At 51.6% G+C, this 16,797-nt stretch overlaps 1 protein-coding gene across 3 annotated transcripts in view; it reads right to left on the bottom strand.

The window, feature by feature from the left end:
- PHF20 (PHD finger protein 20) overlaps window positions 1–16,797 on the bottom strand; it is a 2,392,123-nt gene that overhangs the window by 183,874 nt on the left and 2,191,452 nt on the right. For all 3 annotated transcript variants that reach the window (XM_069652246.1, XM_069652248.1, XM_069652247.1), the window contains exon 24: window positions 15,963–16,356. In XM_069652246.1, the coding sequence (XP_069508347.1) occupies window positions 15,963–16,356 (394 nt within the window). The remainder of the gene's footprint in view (window positions 1–15,962; window positions 16,357–16,797) is intronic.

The raw sequence follows: 16,797 nt of genomic DNA, 5'->3' as shown, positions 1-16,797 counted from the left end.
CCCTCCTCATCCTGAGTCTTGTGTGGGGGACGGCCAAGAGGACTGCTGTCTTGTCACCCAGTAGGTGTTGGTATCACCAGGCAGAGGTCACTTCTCTGCTGAGAAAGTGTGCTGTGGCTCTCTCGAGTGCCGCGATCTTGTCCTCCGAGGTAAAAACTTTCTCGGAGCACGTGTCCCAAATGAGGCCCAAGAAGGTGAGAGTCTGCGTGGGCTGAAGCTGTGACTTTTTGAGGTTGAGTGAAAAACCCAGCTCGTGCAGTGTGTTCATAAGAGCGTGGGAGGTATGGTGCACTGCTTCCGGAGATGTAGCCCTGATGAGCCAGTCGTCCACCTAAGGGTAAATGTGGTGGCTTTGCGACCGGAGGAGGGCCGCCACTATGTTCATCAGCCTGGTAAAGACCCTGGGGGCCGAGTTGAGGCCGAAAGGGAACACCTTGTATTGGAAATGTTAGCCCATGATCCTGAATCGTAGAAAGAAACAATGAGGCTGCCAGATCGGGACGTGTAGGTACGCGTCCTTCAGATCCAGGGAGCACATCCAGTCTCCCTTGCACAGTGTCTCCGCTATCAAAGCTGGCATAACCATCTTTAATTTTTGTAGGGAGAGGTTGAGGGTGGAAAGGTCCAGCACAACTCTCAGGCCCACCTGTTTATTTTTCTGAATGGTTTTTCTGAATGGTGAAATTCCTGGAGTAAAAGCCCAAGCCTTGCTGGGAGGCTGGGACTTCCTCCACTGCCTGGCTCTCGACGGGCGAACGGATCTTTCATGAGCCTGAGGAATTTTTCAAAGAACCCGTCCTCACAGGCTGGATTGGTGGTAGGCGATATTGACGTGGTAGCGGGTGGCTGCAGGAGCCGTTCCGTGCCCTGCCCATATGGATGCAGCGGGAACCTGTCTTGCGCAAAGGAAAGATAAGATGTAGGCCACATACCTGGTTGACTCCAGTCCCACCTCGACACACGGTCCTCCGCTTGACTTCCCTGGTGGGGCGTCGGCCGGATGTCTGGATTTTCTGGTGCGGTGGCCATCTTGTCGAGCTGCCTTCCACGCGCCTACGTCATGTTGCTCAGCTCACTGGGCCCCGCCCCGTCCAGGACTCTTGAGTTTGGATCTAGGCCCAGTAGACATTACACCCTCGGCGGATCTGCCAGTAGAACTGCGTAAAGGCGCCCCCTTTAGTAGGGGATCTTTAGTAGGGAAGAGTCCGTAGCAGGATGGACACCTGCTGAACCCTGTAGAAGTCGACATGCGCCAGGGAGGAGCGTGACGCCTGAGGAACGAGTACCTGAATGAAAAAAAGACAAAGAAGAAGTATCCACGCGTGGAATTACATGGCCAAAGCCAAACCCAAGAGCGGTGGTGAATTCAGCCCGTTCCCGATGCGGAAAAGGGGACTGAGGTGTGGCGCCGGTGGGCAGAGTCAGGGCAGCGCATGCTCCCAGGGCCACAGCCCTGCGTGCCTCTAAATTTAAAGGGGGAGAAGATTTTTCCTGGTGTAAAAGGTTCCGTCTCACGTCCCTCGCGAGGGACGCCCATGCAGTATGGAGAAAAGGGGACGGGATGTAAGAGTAAACCACATTTATGACTCAGCTTATAGTTGTTAATGTTTGTAAAGGTTGCTTGTTGTACATAATTTATGTTATTGCCACTTATATGTCCTAATTTTAAATATGGCAAACATTGTATTGTCTATGTATCAGCTTTCTGTGTTAAATGATTTCACTGATTATTTCATATGAGTATGTTTTCATAGATGCAACACTGTAATTTATGTGTGCTAATTTTTTCTAAACATTATGAAATTAGAGAAAGACACTAAGAACCCAGTTTTGTAACAGTTAACAGGATTATAAATATGGACCTAGCTTTGGCTGAGGAAAGTCTGTAGGGACATTTCATTGAGATGTAACCAATCAATAAGCTTCCAATGGAGGCATGCGACTCGCAGGCAAGTGACCAGGTTTTAACAACATAATCCTACTATTAGATCACATTAAGAGCTTGAGGTACACAGGCTGGCGGTTTTAAATTAGGAACCATTTGAGACAGGTTCATTAAATCGTTCGAGGCCTGTAAAAGGGATTTTAGTATGTATTGAATACATGTTGGTGCTTTACCCAGACAATCCCGGACCCACTATTCTTATTACAAGACTTCTAGCTGATAAACAAGTTTGTCAAGAAGGATCTCCACATCAAGGAGACTGAAAACACAGCTTCTTGGAAACCTGTTGAACTCAATTCTTCATTTCACTTTATTTTGAGTGTACAAACCTTTTTGAGGAGGGGCAGTAAAAATGACAAAATCCGCTCCAATAGAAATAAAACTATGAAGGACTAACGTATTTAAAACCTTGGAAAGAAAAACTGATTGAAGCTTAGAAAATACTTAAGTGGCAGTGTGTTTTGGGATCCGGATTTCAAGAGTAAAAGGTTAACTGAAGGGCTCCAGTGGGACAGTGCATTATAGAAGAGCTAGAGAACTAAAAGCTCAATTGTGTGATTCTTATTTAAATGTAAGGATGTCTATTGTCCTTCTGTTTTAAAATAAAGAATTACCTGTTTACATCGATCCCAGTTGCTAACATTTTAAATTCTTTAGCAAAACAACACAAGTAAATAAGAGTACATACATACAAAGGAAATAAGAAAATTACAAAGATAATGGGCCTCATTACAAGTGTTGCAGAAAGGCAACAACGGCGCCGGTAGTGCTACCGGCGCCTTTGTTACCTCTCCGCAACATTACGAGTGCCGCTCTGGAACGCCTGGTCAGACCAGGCATGCAGAGCTGCACCGGCGAGCAGTACTGGATGGCAGCAAAGGGTCCAGGTCCTGGGAAAGGGATTTAACGGGCCCTCCAAGGTCGGAATGGCCCGGTAAATCCCCTTTTGCGGGACCCGTGTTTGGGGGAAGCCATGCCCTTATTAAGGGCATGGGTACCTCCAAACTCGAAATGATGCCCAATATCTCTTAATATGGTGTGGAGAGTCCGGCTCATATGTGAAGATAGTGATGGTGAAGAAATACATTTGCTAAGGTCATCCAACCTGCCATACCAGGACATTCCATTACTTTGGAGGTAGTGGCTTTTGCATGGTCTAAAAATCCATTTCATATTCTAAGTTTTGAGATACAATGTACATTGTTGTGTATCTTTTTTTTTTTTTTTTTGTTTATTAACCTGTTTGAGGTTTTTTACAAATCTGTGCTGTGGTGAACTGTGTTTGTGCTACTTCTAAGAAATTAGACCCAGAATTTACGACACCACTCTCAAATTTCCTTGAAGGTCTCTTGCTGGTTTTGCAGGCGACAAAGTACTGTCATTGGCTTTTGCCAGAGCTACTTCAAGGAATTTAGCTGCCGCTCTGGACCATCTGGTGGAATCGCCTGCAATAAGCCGAAACCATATTGTCTCTTCGTCGAGTGTGAGCGGGCACGTGATGAGTGGTGTCAAGTAAGCCCTTCTTTCGTGCGCAAGTCCAGGACATGAGGTGAGTAGATGACGGACAGATTCTATTTGGTCAGCTAGTCCACAGACCCGGCAGTGAGGAGAATTTGCCAGTGCCCTTTTGGCCAAAATTTCTCTCGTATGCAAAAGATCCAGGCAGGCTCGTAGAAGAATTTTTCTCAGCCTTTTTTCAGGAAATTTTTCGCAATATTTCAGCGGAATCTTTGGGCGGTTGTAAGTAGGTGGCAAATCTTTTAGGGATGTGTACGTTAGGATTTTCTCGTTGGTACGTATCCAATCTTGTTCTAAGAGTTTTTGCTTCACACGCCCAGGATTTGAGATGAGGAGGTCGTCCGTGCAGTGGACTTCTTCTAATTTTTGTCCAATTTTCTTCGCCCAGTTGGTGAATGGTGTGCACTTTCCGTTTTCCAGTTTGTTTTCTAATATCCGAAAAATCGGCAGAGAGTCAGGAGTTCGTATTTTCCTGTAAAGTAGAATCGCGCTTTGCATGACAACTGAGGCTAGTGAAGGAAGGCCAAGGTTGCGCCGAATGGCTGGCATGGGGGCTGCGATAGGAAGTCCCAAGACCGATTTCCATAGAAATCCTTCCAGTCTCAGCCAAAATTCAGCAGGTAGAGTTAAGGTAGCTGCCATTCCGTATGTTATGGCCGGTACTACGTTTGTCTTGTAAAATTGCAGTACCGGGGTCCAAGAGAACTTGCCGAATTTGCTGTCGACAGCTCGAGATTGGGCTGTCAGGTTCTTGATTTTTGCCCATAACGAGGCTTGAAGTGAAGAGTCGTTTAAAGTGTTGTCTAGTTGAATGCCCAGGTACTTAAACTCATCTACTACTTCGATTTTTCCTTCGTCGAGAAACCATACCGGACACTTCTTTGTCTTTTTTTTGCTTTTTGAAAAGGACAGGATTTTAGTTTTGCTTTTGTTTATTTGCAGATTATTTTCTTCCATGTATTTGGCCAGATTTGTTAGCTGTCTCTGAAGGCCCACTGCCGTCTGGTCAATCAGACTTAAGTCGTCGGCATACCACAGTCTTGAGACTTTAGAGGTACCCACTTGCGGTGGGAAAGATCTTACTGATTTCACTGAGTCTTGGAAGTCTCCAATAAACAAGATGAACAGAGCTGGGGCTAACGGACAGCCCTGTTTAACTCCCCGTTTTGTAAAGATTTGCTCTGAGAGTGTGCCTTGTTGGTTTAGGCGGACTCTGAGTGAGGTGGTTTCATGGAGTGCCATTACTGGTGCGAGAATCGAGACTGGACATTTCCAGTTGGCTAACTTGGTCCACAGTCTCTCGATCAACCAGGTCAAAGGCCTGGGACAAGTCCACCATTGCCATATGGACCTTTCCCGAGCCCCTCTTTGTATTTGCTTTGAGTATGTTCAGAAACAGTAGGTTGATTGACGTGCCTGCGCCCTTCTGGAATCCTGTTTGAAACATGTCGGCTGCCGGGGAGGCACTGGCCCAGACTTTGAAGTGGCGGAGGAGTAATGCTGCGAAAATCTTCCCTATAACATCCAGTAAGACAACAGGTCTGTAATTGGCGGGGGTGTCTCTGTTTCCTTTCTTATAAATGGGTACCAATACAGCCTCTGTCCAGGTTTTGGGAATTTCTTTTGTTTGCTGAATTTGAGTAAATATTTCGCCAATTACTTGCGCCCATAGTAGTGGATGTGCCTTAAGGTCAGTGTTAGTCAAGCCATCTGGCCCAGGAGCCCTTGAAGATTTAAGATTGTTGATTGCTTCTGTGATGTCCTCGACCGATGAAAGAGTGATCCATGGGGAGTCTGAGAGGACTGGAAGATGTAGTGACGTGGAGGTGGGGCAGCGGTATAACTCCGTGAAGTGCTGGATCCACTTTGCCTCTGGGACACAGTTTGCCAGCACGTTTGCCTTCTGCCCATTAATTGATTTCAGTAGTGACCAAAAGTCTCGAGTGTTCCTTGTGGCACAAGTGTGGAGCATTTCTTCAGCGTCGTTTTTGTACATGAACAACCGGTGCTGTTTGAGCCATGATTTGTAGGACTTCTGTTCTGCTTGGTAATTGAGCCATGTTTCCGGCAAGTCGGCTCGTATGGCCTTTTTTTTTTCAGTTTATTAAGCTTTTTTCTTTTTGTTGCCACTTCAGTGTCGAAGGAATGCGTATGGATCGGTTTCCCTGTTTTTGTTCCCGCAAATTTCGTTTTGTGTGCGGCCAAGAGCGACATGTATTCTGGTTGTCTGTCGCTTTTGCTCTTTATTATTTGGACGGTTTTCCTCGCAATGTTAGAAAAAAAAGTTTTTTACGTTTTCGGAGGTTAAGCGAAGCCTGTTTTGTTGTGCGTTAGTTTCCACTACTGCAGGATCGAAGGGTCTTGATGGAGCTGTTCCGTTCCATGACATTTTTAAAAGGTTGTGGTCGCTTTCCTGCGTTTTTACCACCGTGAAGTCGGTGAAATAAGCTATCAGCCCTTCCGTGATGAATATGTAATCCAGCGTGGCGGACGAGCTCAGTCTTTCCCACGTAGGGATTTGTGGTTCTCGATCTTGGAGTGATGATACATTGTGGAAGTTCCTCGATTTCATTAGGAGGGACCAGGCTCGGCCTCTTTCGTCCATCGTTGAGTTCGGGCTTTGTTTGTATCTCTATTGGGCAGACCGTATACGTTTTACAGCAAATGCTTGGCCAGTGAAAATATGAATAGTTACTCACCGTAGTGACTAACATACTCTTAGTCCATAGACCCCGTTCCTCTATACGTCCCATCATCCTCCTCCCTAATAATACAAGTGTCATTAGACAATGTTAAATATTGTCGACGTGCCAATGGGAACTGAGGAGTGGTGCCGGTAGGTGGAGTCAGGCGAGCGCATGCTCCCAGGGCAGCGCCGCCACGCGCCTCTAAATTTAAAGGGGAAGAAGATTTTTCTGGTGAAAAAGTTTCCGTCTCCCGTCCCTCGCGAGGGACGCCCATGCAGTATGGATGGCCAGTATAAGAATATGGAACAAGTTAATTACCTGTAACTGTTGTTCTCCAGCATGGGTCTGGCATAGATTCACATGCTCATGAATATTCCCCGTCGTCAGGCTGGGAATCTTCGGTAAAGAAAAAATCAGTATCAGTTTCCTTTCTGATCGGTCTTTCTAAGTAGCAACCAATCCCTGGTCTCTGGGTCATACTGTCCCCAGCCAATGACTGCCCTCTCCCTAAGACCCACCCCTGGCAGCCATCCTCAGATTTGGTAGCACGTAGAGTGACAGTATGACCAAGTGAAGAGCCGCAGAGGGGAAGGAGGGAGGGTTCGCATGTGAATCCATGCCAGACCCATGCTGGAGAACAACAGTTACAGGTAAGTAACTTGTTCCTTCTCCAGCATGGGGTCTGGCATGGATTCACATGCTCATGAATATAAGAATACATAGCAGTACACACCTGCACAATCACGGGAGGTGGCAAGGCTGAACATTAAGCATTACATAAAACTCAACATTAAGCATCTCTTACCACCTCACCAGGCTCACCTTAAGCGAACAGGTTGTGCGGCACTGCTTGGCTGACTCTGGACTCCTCCCTGGAATGCCAGTCGACGCAGTAGAATCTCGTGAAGGTGTGCGTCACCCTCCACGTAGCAGCCCTGCAGATGTCCAGCAGGGGCACACAAGACAAGAACGCCGTGGTAGCAGTGATCGCTCTGGTCGAATGGGCTCTCGGACGGCTGGGTAACGGTCGGTTTGCCAACCGATGACAGTGCATGATGCAGCCGGAGAGCCATCTGGAAATTGAAGCCTTCGAAAGAGCCTTCCCTTGGTTCACAGGTCTAAAGTTCACAAACAGCTGTGATGTCTTCCGAAGACTCTTCTTTCGGGCCACGTAGAACTTCAGCGCTCTAGCTACAGCGAGTGCAAAGTCCTCTCGGCCGGCGACGAAGGCGACGGGAAAAAGACTGGTAACACCAAGGGCACGTTGAGATGGAAGTCCGACGGCACCTTGGGCATGAAGGAGGGGTGCGTCCTCAGCACTACCCTCGTCTCGTGGAAAGTCAAGTATGAAGGCTTGCAGGTTAGGGCCTGAATCTCTCCCACACGTTGTGCATAGGGGATGGCCACAAGGAACCCTGTCTTCCACGACAGGAACTTCAACGGAGCCGAATGCAAGGGCTCGAATGGCGGGGCCATGAGCCTGGTCAGCACCAAGTTGAGCTCCCACGCCGGGGCTGGAGCCTTCGCCGACAGGAACGATCGAAACAGTCCTTTCATAAACTCCTTCACCAGGCGATGAGACCACAGGGACGACTGTCCTGCAGTTCTGGGGTATCGGGAAATCGCTGCCAGATGTATCTTGATGGAAGCATGAGCTAGTCCAGCTTTGGCCAGCGACAGTAAGTATGGTAGCACCTAAAGGGCTGTAATCCGTAGAGGGTTAATCTTCTGTGCACAGCACCAGACAGAGAACCTCTTCCACTTGTGTCCGTAGCACTTGAGAGTTGAGGACGCCCTGGCCTTTGCAAGAACCTCTCTGCAGTCAGCCAGGATATTGTACCCTCCAAACTCTAGTGCTGCAGGAGCCAGGCCTGCAAGTTCAGCAACTCTGGGTCGTGATGAAGAATGGCGCCTTCTTCTCTGGAGAGAAGATCTGCGTCCGTCGGCAGTTTGACTGGTGGGGACGCTGACAAGTCCAGAAGGTCCGGGAACCATATTTGTCTCGGCCACCTCGATGTGACGAGGATCATCCTGCACCGGGACCTCTTGAGTTGGTTGATGAGCCTGAGCAGCAACGGCAATGGAGGGAACGCATACAGGAACAGGCCGTCCCAGGGGAACGAGAAAGCATCGCCCATGTTCCTCGGCTGGGGGAACCTGCTGGCGAACCTCTGGCACTTGGAGTTTGTCGCTTCCTTGGACAGAGCTGGGGATCTGGTTCCTCCCTGCTTCCGGATTTAGAACATCGTGGTGGTGGTGTCGGTGAAGATCCTCACCACCATGCCCTTGAGGGACGGGAGGAATGACTTGAGGGCCCAGAACACTCCTCGGAGCTCCAGTATGTTGATGTGGAGCGGCATCTCCTCCGGGAGCCACAGGCCTCTCGCGTGAAGATCTCCGGTGTGCGCTCCCCACCCCTCCAAGGAGGCATCCGTCGTCACCGTCAGCTGGTATCTGGGGTCTGAAAGTCTGTGCCCGCTGCGAGATGCGCGCGGGTGCCCCACCATTGAATTGCTTGGCGGAATACTTCATTGAGCGAGATCTTGTCCTCGAAGCTGCCCGTCGCTTGAATCCAACGGGCGTCGAGGAACTCCTGCAGTGGGCACATCAGAAGCCTGCACAGGCGCACCAGATAGATGCAAGAGGACATCATCCCGAGAAGGGACTTGATGGACCTCACTCTGGCCACGGCCGTGGCCAGCAGACGCTGTACCTTGCCCATGATGGCCTGCGTTCTTTCATCTGACGGCGAGGCCAGTCTCGCCACTGTGTCGCGCTTGGCTCCCAGAAACAGCGCGACCTGCGACGGAACCAGGTGGGATTTGGGGAAGTTGATGGCGAATCCCAAGTCCGTGAGCAGCCAGACGGTCTTTGCTGTGTGTTCGACGGCGAGTTCCCTTGTCCCTGCTCGGATGAGCCAGTCGTCCAGGTAGGGGTAGATGTGGATCCCCTGCAGGCGCAGCCGTAGTGTCACTGGTGCCAGGCACTTGGTGAACACCCTGGGTGCCGACTTCAATCCGAATGGGAGGGCCTTGAACTGGTAGTGCCGCCCTTGGACTACGAACCTGAGAAACTTTCGGTGCCCTTTTAGGATGGGGATGTGAAAGTACGCATCCTCCAAATCCAACGACGATAGGAAGTCACCTTCCTCCAGCTGGCCCAGCACGTGCTGGAGGGTGACCTTCCGCAACTTCTGTACCTTGATGTATTTGTTTAGCCGACGCAAGTCCAGGATGGGACGCCAACCTCCTGTCTTCTTCCTGACGAGGAAGTATCTTGAATATACTCCGGAGCCCCAGAGCCTCTTTGGGACAAGCTTGATGGCCCCTTTCTTGAGCATCGCCCTTACCTCTAACAGCAGTTGAGGGACGTGGTTTTCCTTCCTGGCCACTGGAGGAATTCGGGGGCACTTCTTTAGAAATTCCAGAGTGTGCCCGTGGGCCAGGGCATCCAGCACGCAACGGTCGGTGGAGATGGACTCCCACACGCTGACTAACTTTGCCAGCTGGCCTCCCACCGGGGTGCTTCGGTGGGGGCCCGACGCAACGGCCAGTTCAGTCTTGCTTGGAAGCAGCCTTGCCTCCTTGGCCTCCCTGGCGCTGACGGCGACATCCACCTGACTTGCCTCTTTCCCTGTGGGGTTCTTGCGACGAGGAGCGGGTCGCCTGACTGTAGGTTGAGGAGCTGCCGCCAAATCCTTTGGAGGCACCTTGCGTGCCTCTGGAGTTCCGAAAGGGCGGCCGCCGTTGCTGCAGAACTCCCAAAGGCCCGAGCCGTCTCTGTGTCGATCTTGATGGCCTGCAGGGACTCATCCACTGTCTTTCCAAACAGATTGTTCCCGTCGAAGGGCATGTCCAAAACCTTGGCTTGCACGTCCTGGCGGAAATCCGTCGCCTTGAGCCATCCCCGCCGTCGAAGGCAAACGCTGTTGCCCAACTGGTGGAAACCGGTGTCGGCAATGTCCGTGGCCACAGTTATGGTGTGGTCCGACGCCACCTCACCCTCCTGTAGGATCGCCAGGGCCTCTGCCCTCTTGGGAGGAAGTCCAACAGGGGGGCGATCTTGTACCACAATTCCCTGTCGTAGCGGGCCACAATCGCTAGGGCGTTGGCCGCCTTAATTGTCGTCGCCGCCGACGACGAGATGACTCGTCCCACGGCGTCCAGCTTCTTTCCCTCGCCGTCCGGTGGGGAAGTTGAAGATGAAGCCGATGCTGCCCCCCCCCCAGCTTTCTTCTTGGCCGCTGCTGAGACTACCGAATCCGGGGTCGGCTGTGCCCTAAGGCACAACAGGGCGGAGTCGGGGACCCGGTACTACTTCTCGTACCGGTCCCTCTTGGCAGGTGTCGTGGACGGGTTCTTGAGGAGGGCAAGTCCCTCGTACCAGAGGTCATCCAGCAATGGCACTGCAAGGACCGTCTTCCTCTTGGCCTTGCGTCGTTGGTAGAGGAAGCCTTCCTCCGTCTTCTCTTCGGGGCACAGCTGAAAAAGCTTGGATGCCCTGGCAATCATGGCGTGGAAGGAGCCAATCTCGTCGGGCAGGGACACCCGAGGAATCGGAGACGGGAGGCCAGTCATCATCCATCTTCGTCGTGGCCGTGTCTGTTCCCGGGTCGTCCCTCAGGACCGGGTAAGGCGACAAAGGCTGAGAAGGCTGTGAGGGCTGAAGGGGCACTGGATGAATTCTCCTCCTCTTGTTTGGAGGACTTCCTGACGGACCCGGTTCAGCTGGGTCGTCCGTCGGGGGGTAGGGGCAGTCTCGTCCTTATCTCTGTGCATAAGGCTTGGATTGCCATCAAAATGGCCACCGAGTTGTCCTGCGGCTCGTGTTGCGACGGGCGTGCCGGGAGCGACGGTTGTTCCTCCACGGGAACCTTGTCGTCATTGCCACCCTCACTCTTGTCATCCCCCTTGTCGGGATTCATCCCGTGGGACCGGGCCTCTTCCAAATTCTCGGTCAGTTCCTCCTCGGAGGTTGTGTCCAGGTCCATAACGCCCACTACCCCCCCCCCCTCTTTTTCCACCGGGGTCTTCACGGGGGTCTTCTCTATGTGTTTAAAAGAGGATTCCCTCCGCGGAGGCAGGGAAACTCTGGGCCCCGAGGTCGCCTCCACTGGGATAGCCTCCCGCAGCGACTCCCTCGATAGAGGCCTTAGCCGGGTGAATCAAGGCCTTCACCACCTTGGGCGCGCTTGAGGCCTTCACCTTAGGGGGAGGGTCTCTGCCTCGCTCCGCCTCGGACCGTTCCTTCGAGATCGACTAGGGCCTCTCCAGAAGCTTAGCCTGGTTCTTGGATTTCCTCTTCCCCGAGCCAGAACGTTGGCTCGTGGTTGATGGCATCGGTGAAGGTGCGCCCTGCTTGGCAGCCGAGGAGCCCGACCGTTCGGTGCTCCCAGTGCCCGTGGACTCACGGTGCTTTGCCTTCTGTTGGGCCCCCGTCGCCGGGGCGCCCTCACAGGACTTAGAAGACCGCTCGGACTGCTTCTTCTTCTCACCTGCTGGGCTCTTGCCTTCCAGCCAGTTGGAGAGACGGGTCCGACGATCCCTCATAGTCCGATCCGACATGTTCATGCAAAACACACAGTCCTCCAGTTGTGCGTTTAGTCCTCGTGGAGGCAATAAAGGCATTTCGAAAGCTCGTCCTCCTTGAACACATTTTGTAGGTTGCGTCCAGGGAAGATCCTGAACAGTTTGCCGGGAGTCGAGCTTCCCTTCTCCTGGGCCATGTTCTTCTCGCCCGCGAGTGAGGCCTCAGAAACTTCTGGAATCCTCCAAGAAGAGTAACTCGACGAAAACTTCACCCTTGAGGAGCGTAGATTAATCCGAAACGGGTCCCCGTTGATCGGAAGTAGAAACGGTGGAGCTTGAGGCTTGATTAAACCGAAAAATTAGATAAATCTCTTTGAAAAAGCGCAAAACGCAGTAAAAGCTCGAGAGCTATAGCACGAGGACTCCCAACACTTGAACGTGCGGTAAAAATCTGAGGATGGCTGCCAGGGGCGGGGCTTAGGGAGAGGGCAGTCATTGGCTGGGGACAGTATGACCCAGAGACCAGTGATTGGTTACTACTAAGAAAGACAGATCAGAAACGAAACTGATACTGATTTTTTCTTTATCGAGGATTCCCAGCCTGACGATGGGGAATATTCATGAGCATGTGAATCCATGCCAGACCCCATGCTGGAGAATTACTCTTATACTGGCTCCTAGTAGCTTTGCTTCTAGTGCCCTGGATGATCTCTAGGTTAGCCTGAGATAGGCTCAAGTGCTTCAGAGTGACCTGCTCAGGAATCAAGCTGCGAGGGCTAGTTTGTAAGGAGCAGGATGGAGTACCCTGACCCCCTGCTGGGTCAGGAGTGGAGCTGGGCCCAGCGGTAGGTGAATGGGTGGTCTGTCCGATAGGCTGAATAGCTCGGAGAACCACGGCCTTGCCGGCCACCAAGGGGCTATCAAGATGATGCTGAGGTGCCGGGATTCCTTTATCCTGCAGATCACCTTGTGGACCAGGGGTGTGGGCAGGAAGGCGTACACCGACATGTCGTTCCATTGTATCTGGAATGCATCGCCCAGGGAACCGGGGACATTCCCCTGCCAGGAGGCAAGCTGCCAGCATTTCCTGTTGCCCCGGGAGGCAAACGGATCCACCTGTGGATGCCCCCACCTGAGGAAGATCTAATTCAGTACCAGGTCGTTCAATTGCCACTCGTAATTGTCCGCCCCTAGTCTGCGGAGCCTGTCAGCTTCCAGGTTGGATTCCCCCGGGAGGTAGACCACCCTGAGGTAGATGATGTTCTCCAGAGCCCACTCCCACATACTGACTGCTAGGTTGCACAGCGGAGGGGATCTGGTACCCCCCCCCACTTGTTGACATAGTACATGCTGGTGGAGTTGTCTGTCTGGATCAGAACTGTCTTGCCCTTGATAAGGGGAGAAAGGCCCTGAGAACCAGCCATATGGCCTTCAATTCTAGCCAATTGATGTGGGACTCCTGGCTCCTGCCGAGTCCAGAATAAATGGACACTGTGGTTGTCCAGAGTGGCTCCCCAGCCCTCTAGGCAAGAGTCCGTAGTAACCATGACCTGAGGGGCCAGCTGTTGGAAGGGCTTGCTCTGCCGCAGGTAGTCTGCAGACCACCAGTGGAGGTCCGAGTGGAGAAAAGGAGGAATGTTGATTGGCTCAGCTTGGGAGCCCTTCTCCCGATTCCATGAGGCTGCGTAGTGCAGCTGTAATCTCCTCATCCTGAGACTTGTGTGGGGTACGGCCAACAGAACTGCTGCCATAAGACCCAAGAGGTGTTTGTACCACCAGGTTGAGGTGGGCCTTGGGCGTGGTCTTCGTAAGAATTGATAAAGACTTTGTGGTCTGCGAGCTGCTCTTCTTCTTATCTAATTCTTCATTTGTGGTGGAGTGGAAGAGGTCACTGCCTTCGAATGGAAGGTCCAATATGCGATCCTGGACATCAGGATTAAATTTAGCAGCCCAGAGCCAGGCCGTTCTTCTCATGTCCGTGGCCATGCAGATGGCCCGGCAAGAGGTATCGATGTGGGCCACTGTGGACTCCATGATATCCTGCGCTACCAGCTTGGCTTTTCCTAGGCTCACCTTGAAGCGTGCTTGGCTCTGTGCCGAAGTTCTGGGAGGAAATCCACAATCTACCGCCAGAGCCTTTGGTTAACGGCTGCCAGCATGGCATCCGCATTGGCCTGACGCAGGTGCAAAGATAAGTTGGAGTACAGCTTTTTCCCATACGCCTCCAAGACTTTCTCCTCCTTGCCTAGTAGCGTCGAGGATGACTGAGGCTTAGAATAGAGTGACGCCGCAGTGATCACAGAAGAGTGCAGTTGAGGATGCGCCGAAAAGCAAGAGTGTATCCCCCTCCATCTGCCTATACTTGGAGTCAAGGCGCTGATTGATAGGCTGGGCCGAGTGTGACTTGAGCCACCCCATCTTGGCCAGGGCGACTATGTCTTTCTGCATCGGGATCCCCGTTTTGGAGGGGAGTCTTAGGGTGAGGACTTCTGCGAAGATCCCCTCCTCTGGCTGCTCTACCTCGGGTTGAGGAAGGCCCAAATACTCTGCCAAACCTGCAAGGCGTTTGTGGAAGGCCGTGGTTGAAGATGGTGTGTGGGTCGTCCTCATCTGTGTCCACCACGTGCTCTGAGGGTCCGGAACTGGTGGAGGAGTGCTGGGCGCTGTGGGCTGCGGAATGGAGACCGGAGCCAGTGGCTGCTGCAGAGGCTGGTGTCGAACCGCCTGTGCTGTGGAAGGCAGGGAAGCCGAAATCTGAGGAGCCGGCTGGGGGAGCGTTGGCTGCGCTGGGGCCTGAGGCGCCGGAGCCATAGGAGGAATGACTATGGCCGCCGGTAGGGTGACCTGGGGGAGCATGTCCCTGATGGCATCCCGGAGGATGACCCCCATCTGGGGAGCTCGCATCAGCTCTAGGAACCTTTCGAAGACCCTGTCCTCAGAGGCTGTAGAAGTGGCAGGGGGTATTGATGGAGTGGCCACAGGCTGCTGGGGCCGGGGGGCACACTGCCTGGGCTGCAGGGGAAACCTGCCCTGCGCTGCTGATGGATAAACTGTAGGCCACGTACCTGGTTGACACCAGTCCCACCTTGTGACTCGTTCCTCCACCCGCTATGCCAGAGGGGGTATCGGGTGAGCGGCCATCTTGCCTCGTGCAGCGGCCATCTTGTCTGGTGCAGCGGCCATCTTGTCGAGCTGCATGCTACGTGCCGAAGTCGTGGTGCCTGGCTCGCTGGAACCAGCCCCGTCCAAGATGCTTAGTATTGGAACATAAGGCCTATCCAGCATCTCAGGTTGACCTGGAAGGCGTATTGCCCTCGGCAGGACTGCCGGGTAGTGCTGCATGAAGGCGCCCCCTCAGACATGATGCCGATACTAGGGCATAGCCCCTGGGGCTTAAGCCCGGTAAAAGAACCTTGTGGTCCCTCAGCACTGACACCGGTAGGATCCGGAGACCCCTCGGCCGTGAGCTGGACTAGCCTCGATACGTGTGCTGGTGCTAGAACCCAAGGAGTCGCCTTTATGGGGTGCAATAGAAAATAGAGGCTTTACCTTAGGCCTTGAGTGATGTTTGACAAAGTCCTTTAGGTCCCCCGGAGGTGACTTATGGAAGAGCTCCCTCCACCTAGCTATCCTGTTCTTCAGTGCATGTGGGGTCAGAGCGTCGCACGCAGAACAACCTTCCCAGCTGTAGTTGGGGCCAAGGCAGCGGAGGCAAAGTGCATGGGTGTCTGATGTAGGAAAGAGCACCTCGCAGGCTGGACACCTGGTGAAGCCCGCTGAAGTCGACATGTGCCGGGGAGGAGCGTGGCGTCGGAGGACCAAGTACCTATTGAAAAGAAAAAGACAAAGATAGAAGAATATCTGGGGAAGAGCGCGGTATTACATGTCCGAAGCCAAACCCAGAAGCGCTGGCGAAATCGGCCCGTTCCCGTCGACACGGAAAAAGGGACTGGGGAGTGGTGCCGGTGGGCAGAGTCAGGCGAGCGTATGCTCCCAGGGCCACAGCCCCGAACGCCTCTAAATTTAAAGGGGAAGAAGATTTTTTTGGTGAAAAAGGTTTCATCTCCCGTCCATCGCGAGGGACGCCCATGCAGTATGGAGGAAAGGGGACGGGACTTAAGAGTATGAAGCTCCTTATATTAGGTAAATTCAGATGTCACAGAACTCCAATTCCTGAAAGTATCCGAACAGCCAAAGAACAGCAATACAATTACTTTGTTGATGGTTGCTGTAAATACAAAGTAGTTTATTAACAGTAAAAGCACTGTCCACCATCCAACTTACCTTACAATAATTATGCTTTGAGTCGCTCTCCATAATGGCGTTATTTGTGCCAAATTCCAGTCCTAGCATTTCAGATATTGCATCATCCCCATTTTCCCTTATTCGGTTTACCCCATCGTCCATAGTGGTGCCTCTAGTTTCTACAACTAGTCTCTGTTCTATGGCAGGATAATAGGCCCGAGGTTTTTGGTAACAGTGTTCACTGGTAATGTACGATTCCTCCACAGAAGGAATAGAAGGCTTCTCAACTGCCCCATTAAAAGTCCTAAAATTTGTGGAATCTTCCTTGCAGCGATTCTCAGGATGAAAACTGTGTCTTGGATAACATTTGTCATTTGCTGTGCGTTGTTTCCAAGGCAGGCACCAAAGTTTCAAATCTGGGTGATCATTACTTCTATTGAGAGATGGAACAATAAAACACATTTTACTATAAAATACATTCTTTTGTTAAATGATTTTAGTTTGCCTCTAATCAATAAAAAAGATACATATTTAATCTTGAACATGTAATTTACTCAGAGAACCTCATTCTGTTCTTGCTTCATTAAAATTGAAATATTCTGCATTACATCAATTTCATATAGCAATTATCAGACTCACATGCCTACATGTAAAAAAAAAAACCTCAATTTTGATCTACATTTAGTACAGTGCAAATGGTTAATCAATACTGCATTTTGTTTGTGGTCTGTTATTAAAACTGTAGTATTTGAACTTAAATATTGTCACCAAGAGAGGCATTGCTTTACTTACAACAAGCTCATATTACCCTCCAACTACAGTGCCAGACAAGATAATCACTTCATTATTATTAAAGTATGCTAAGGTGACCGGA

This window comes from Ambystoma mexicanum, chromosome 3p (genome assembly GCF_040938575.1).
Source record: "Ambystoma mexicanum isolate Mex_15411 chromosome 3p, UKY_AmexF1_1, whole genome shotgun sequence".
Taxonomy (NCBI): Eukaryota; Metazoa; Chordata; class Amphibia; order Caudata; family Ambystomatidae; genus Ambystoma; species Ambystoma mexicanum.
This window is presented reverse-complemented; position numbering and strand designations above follow the sequence as displayed.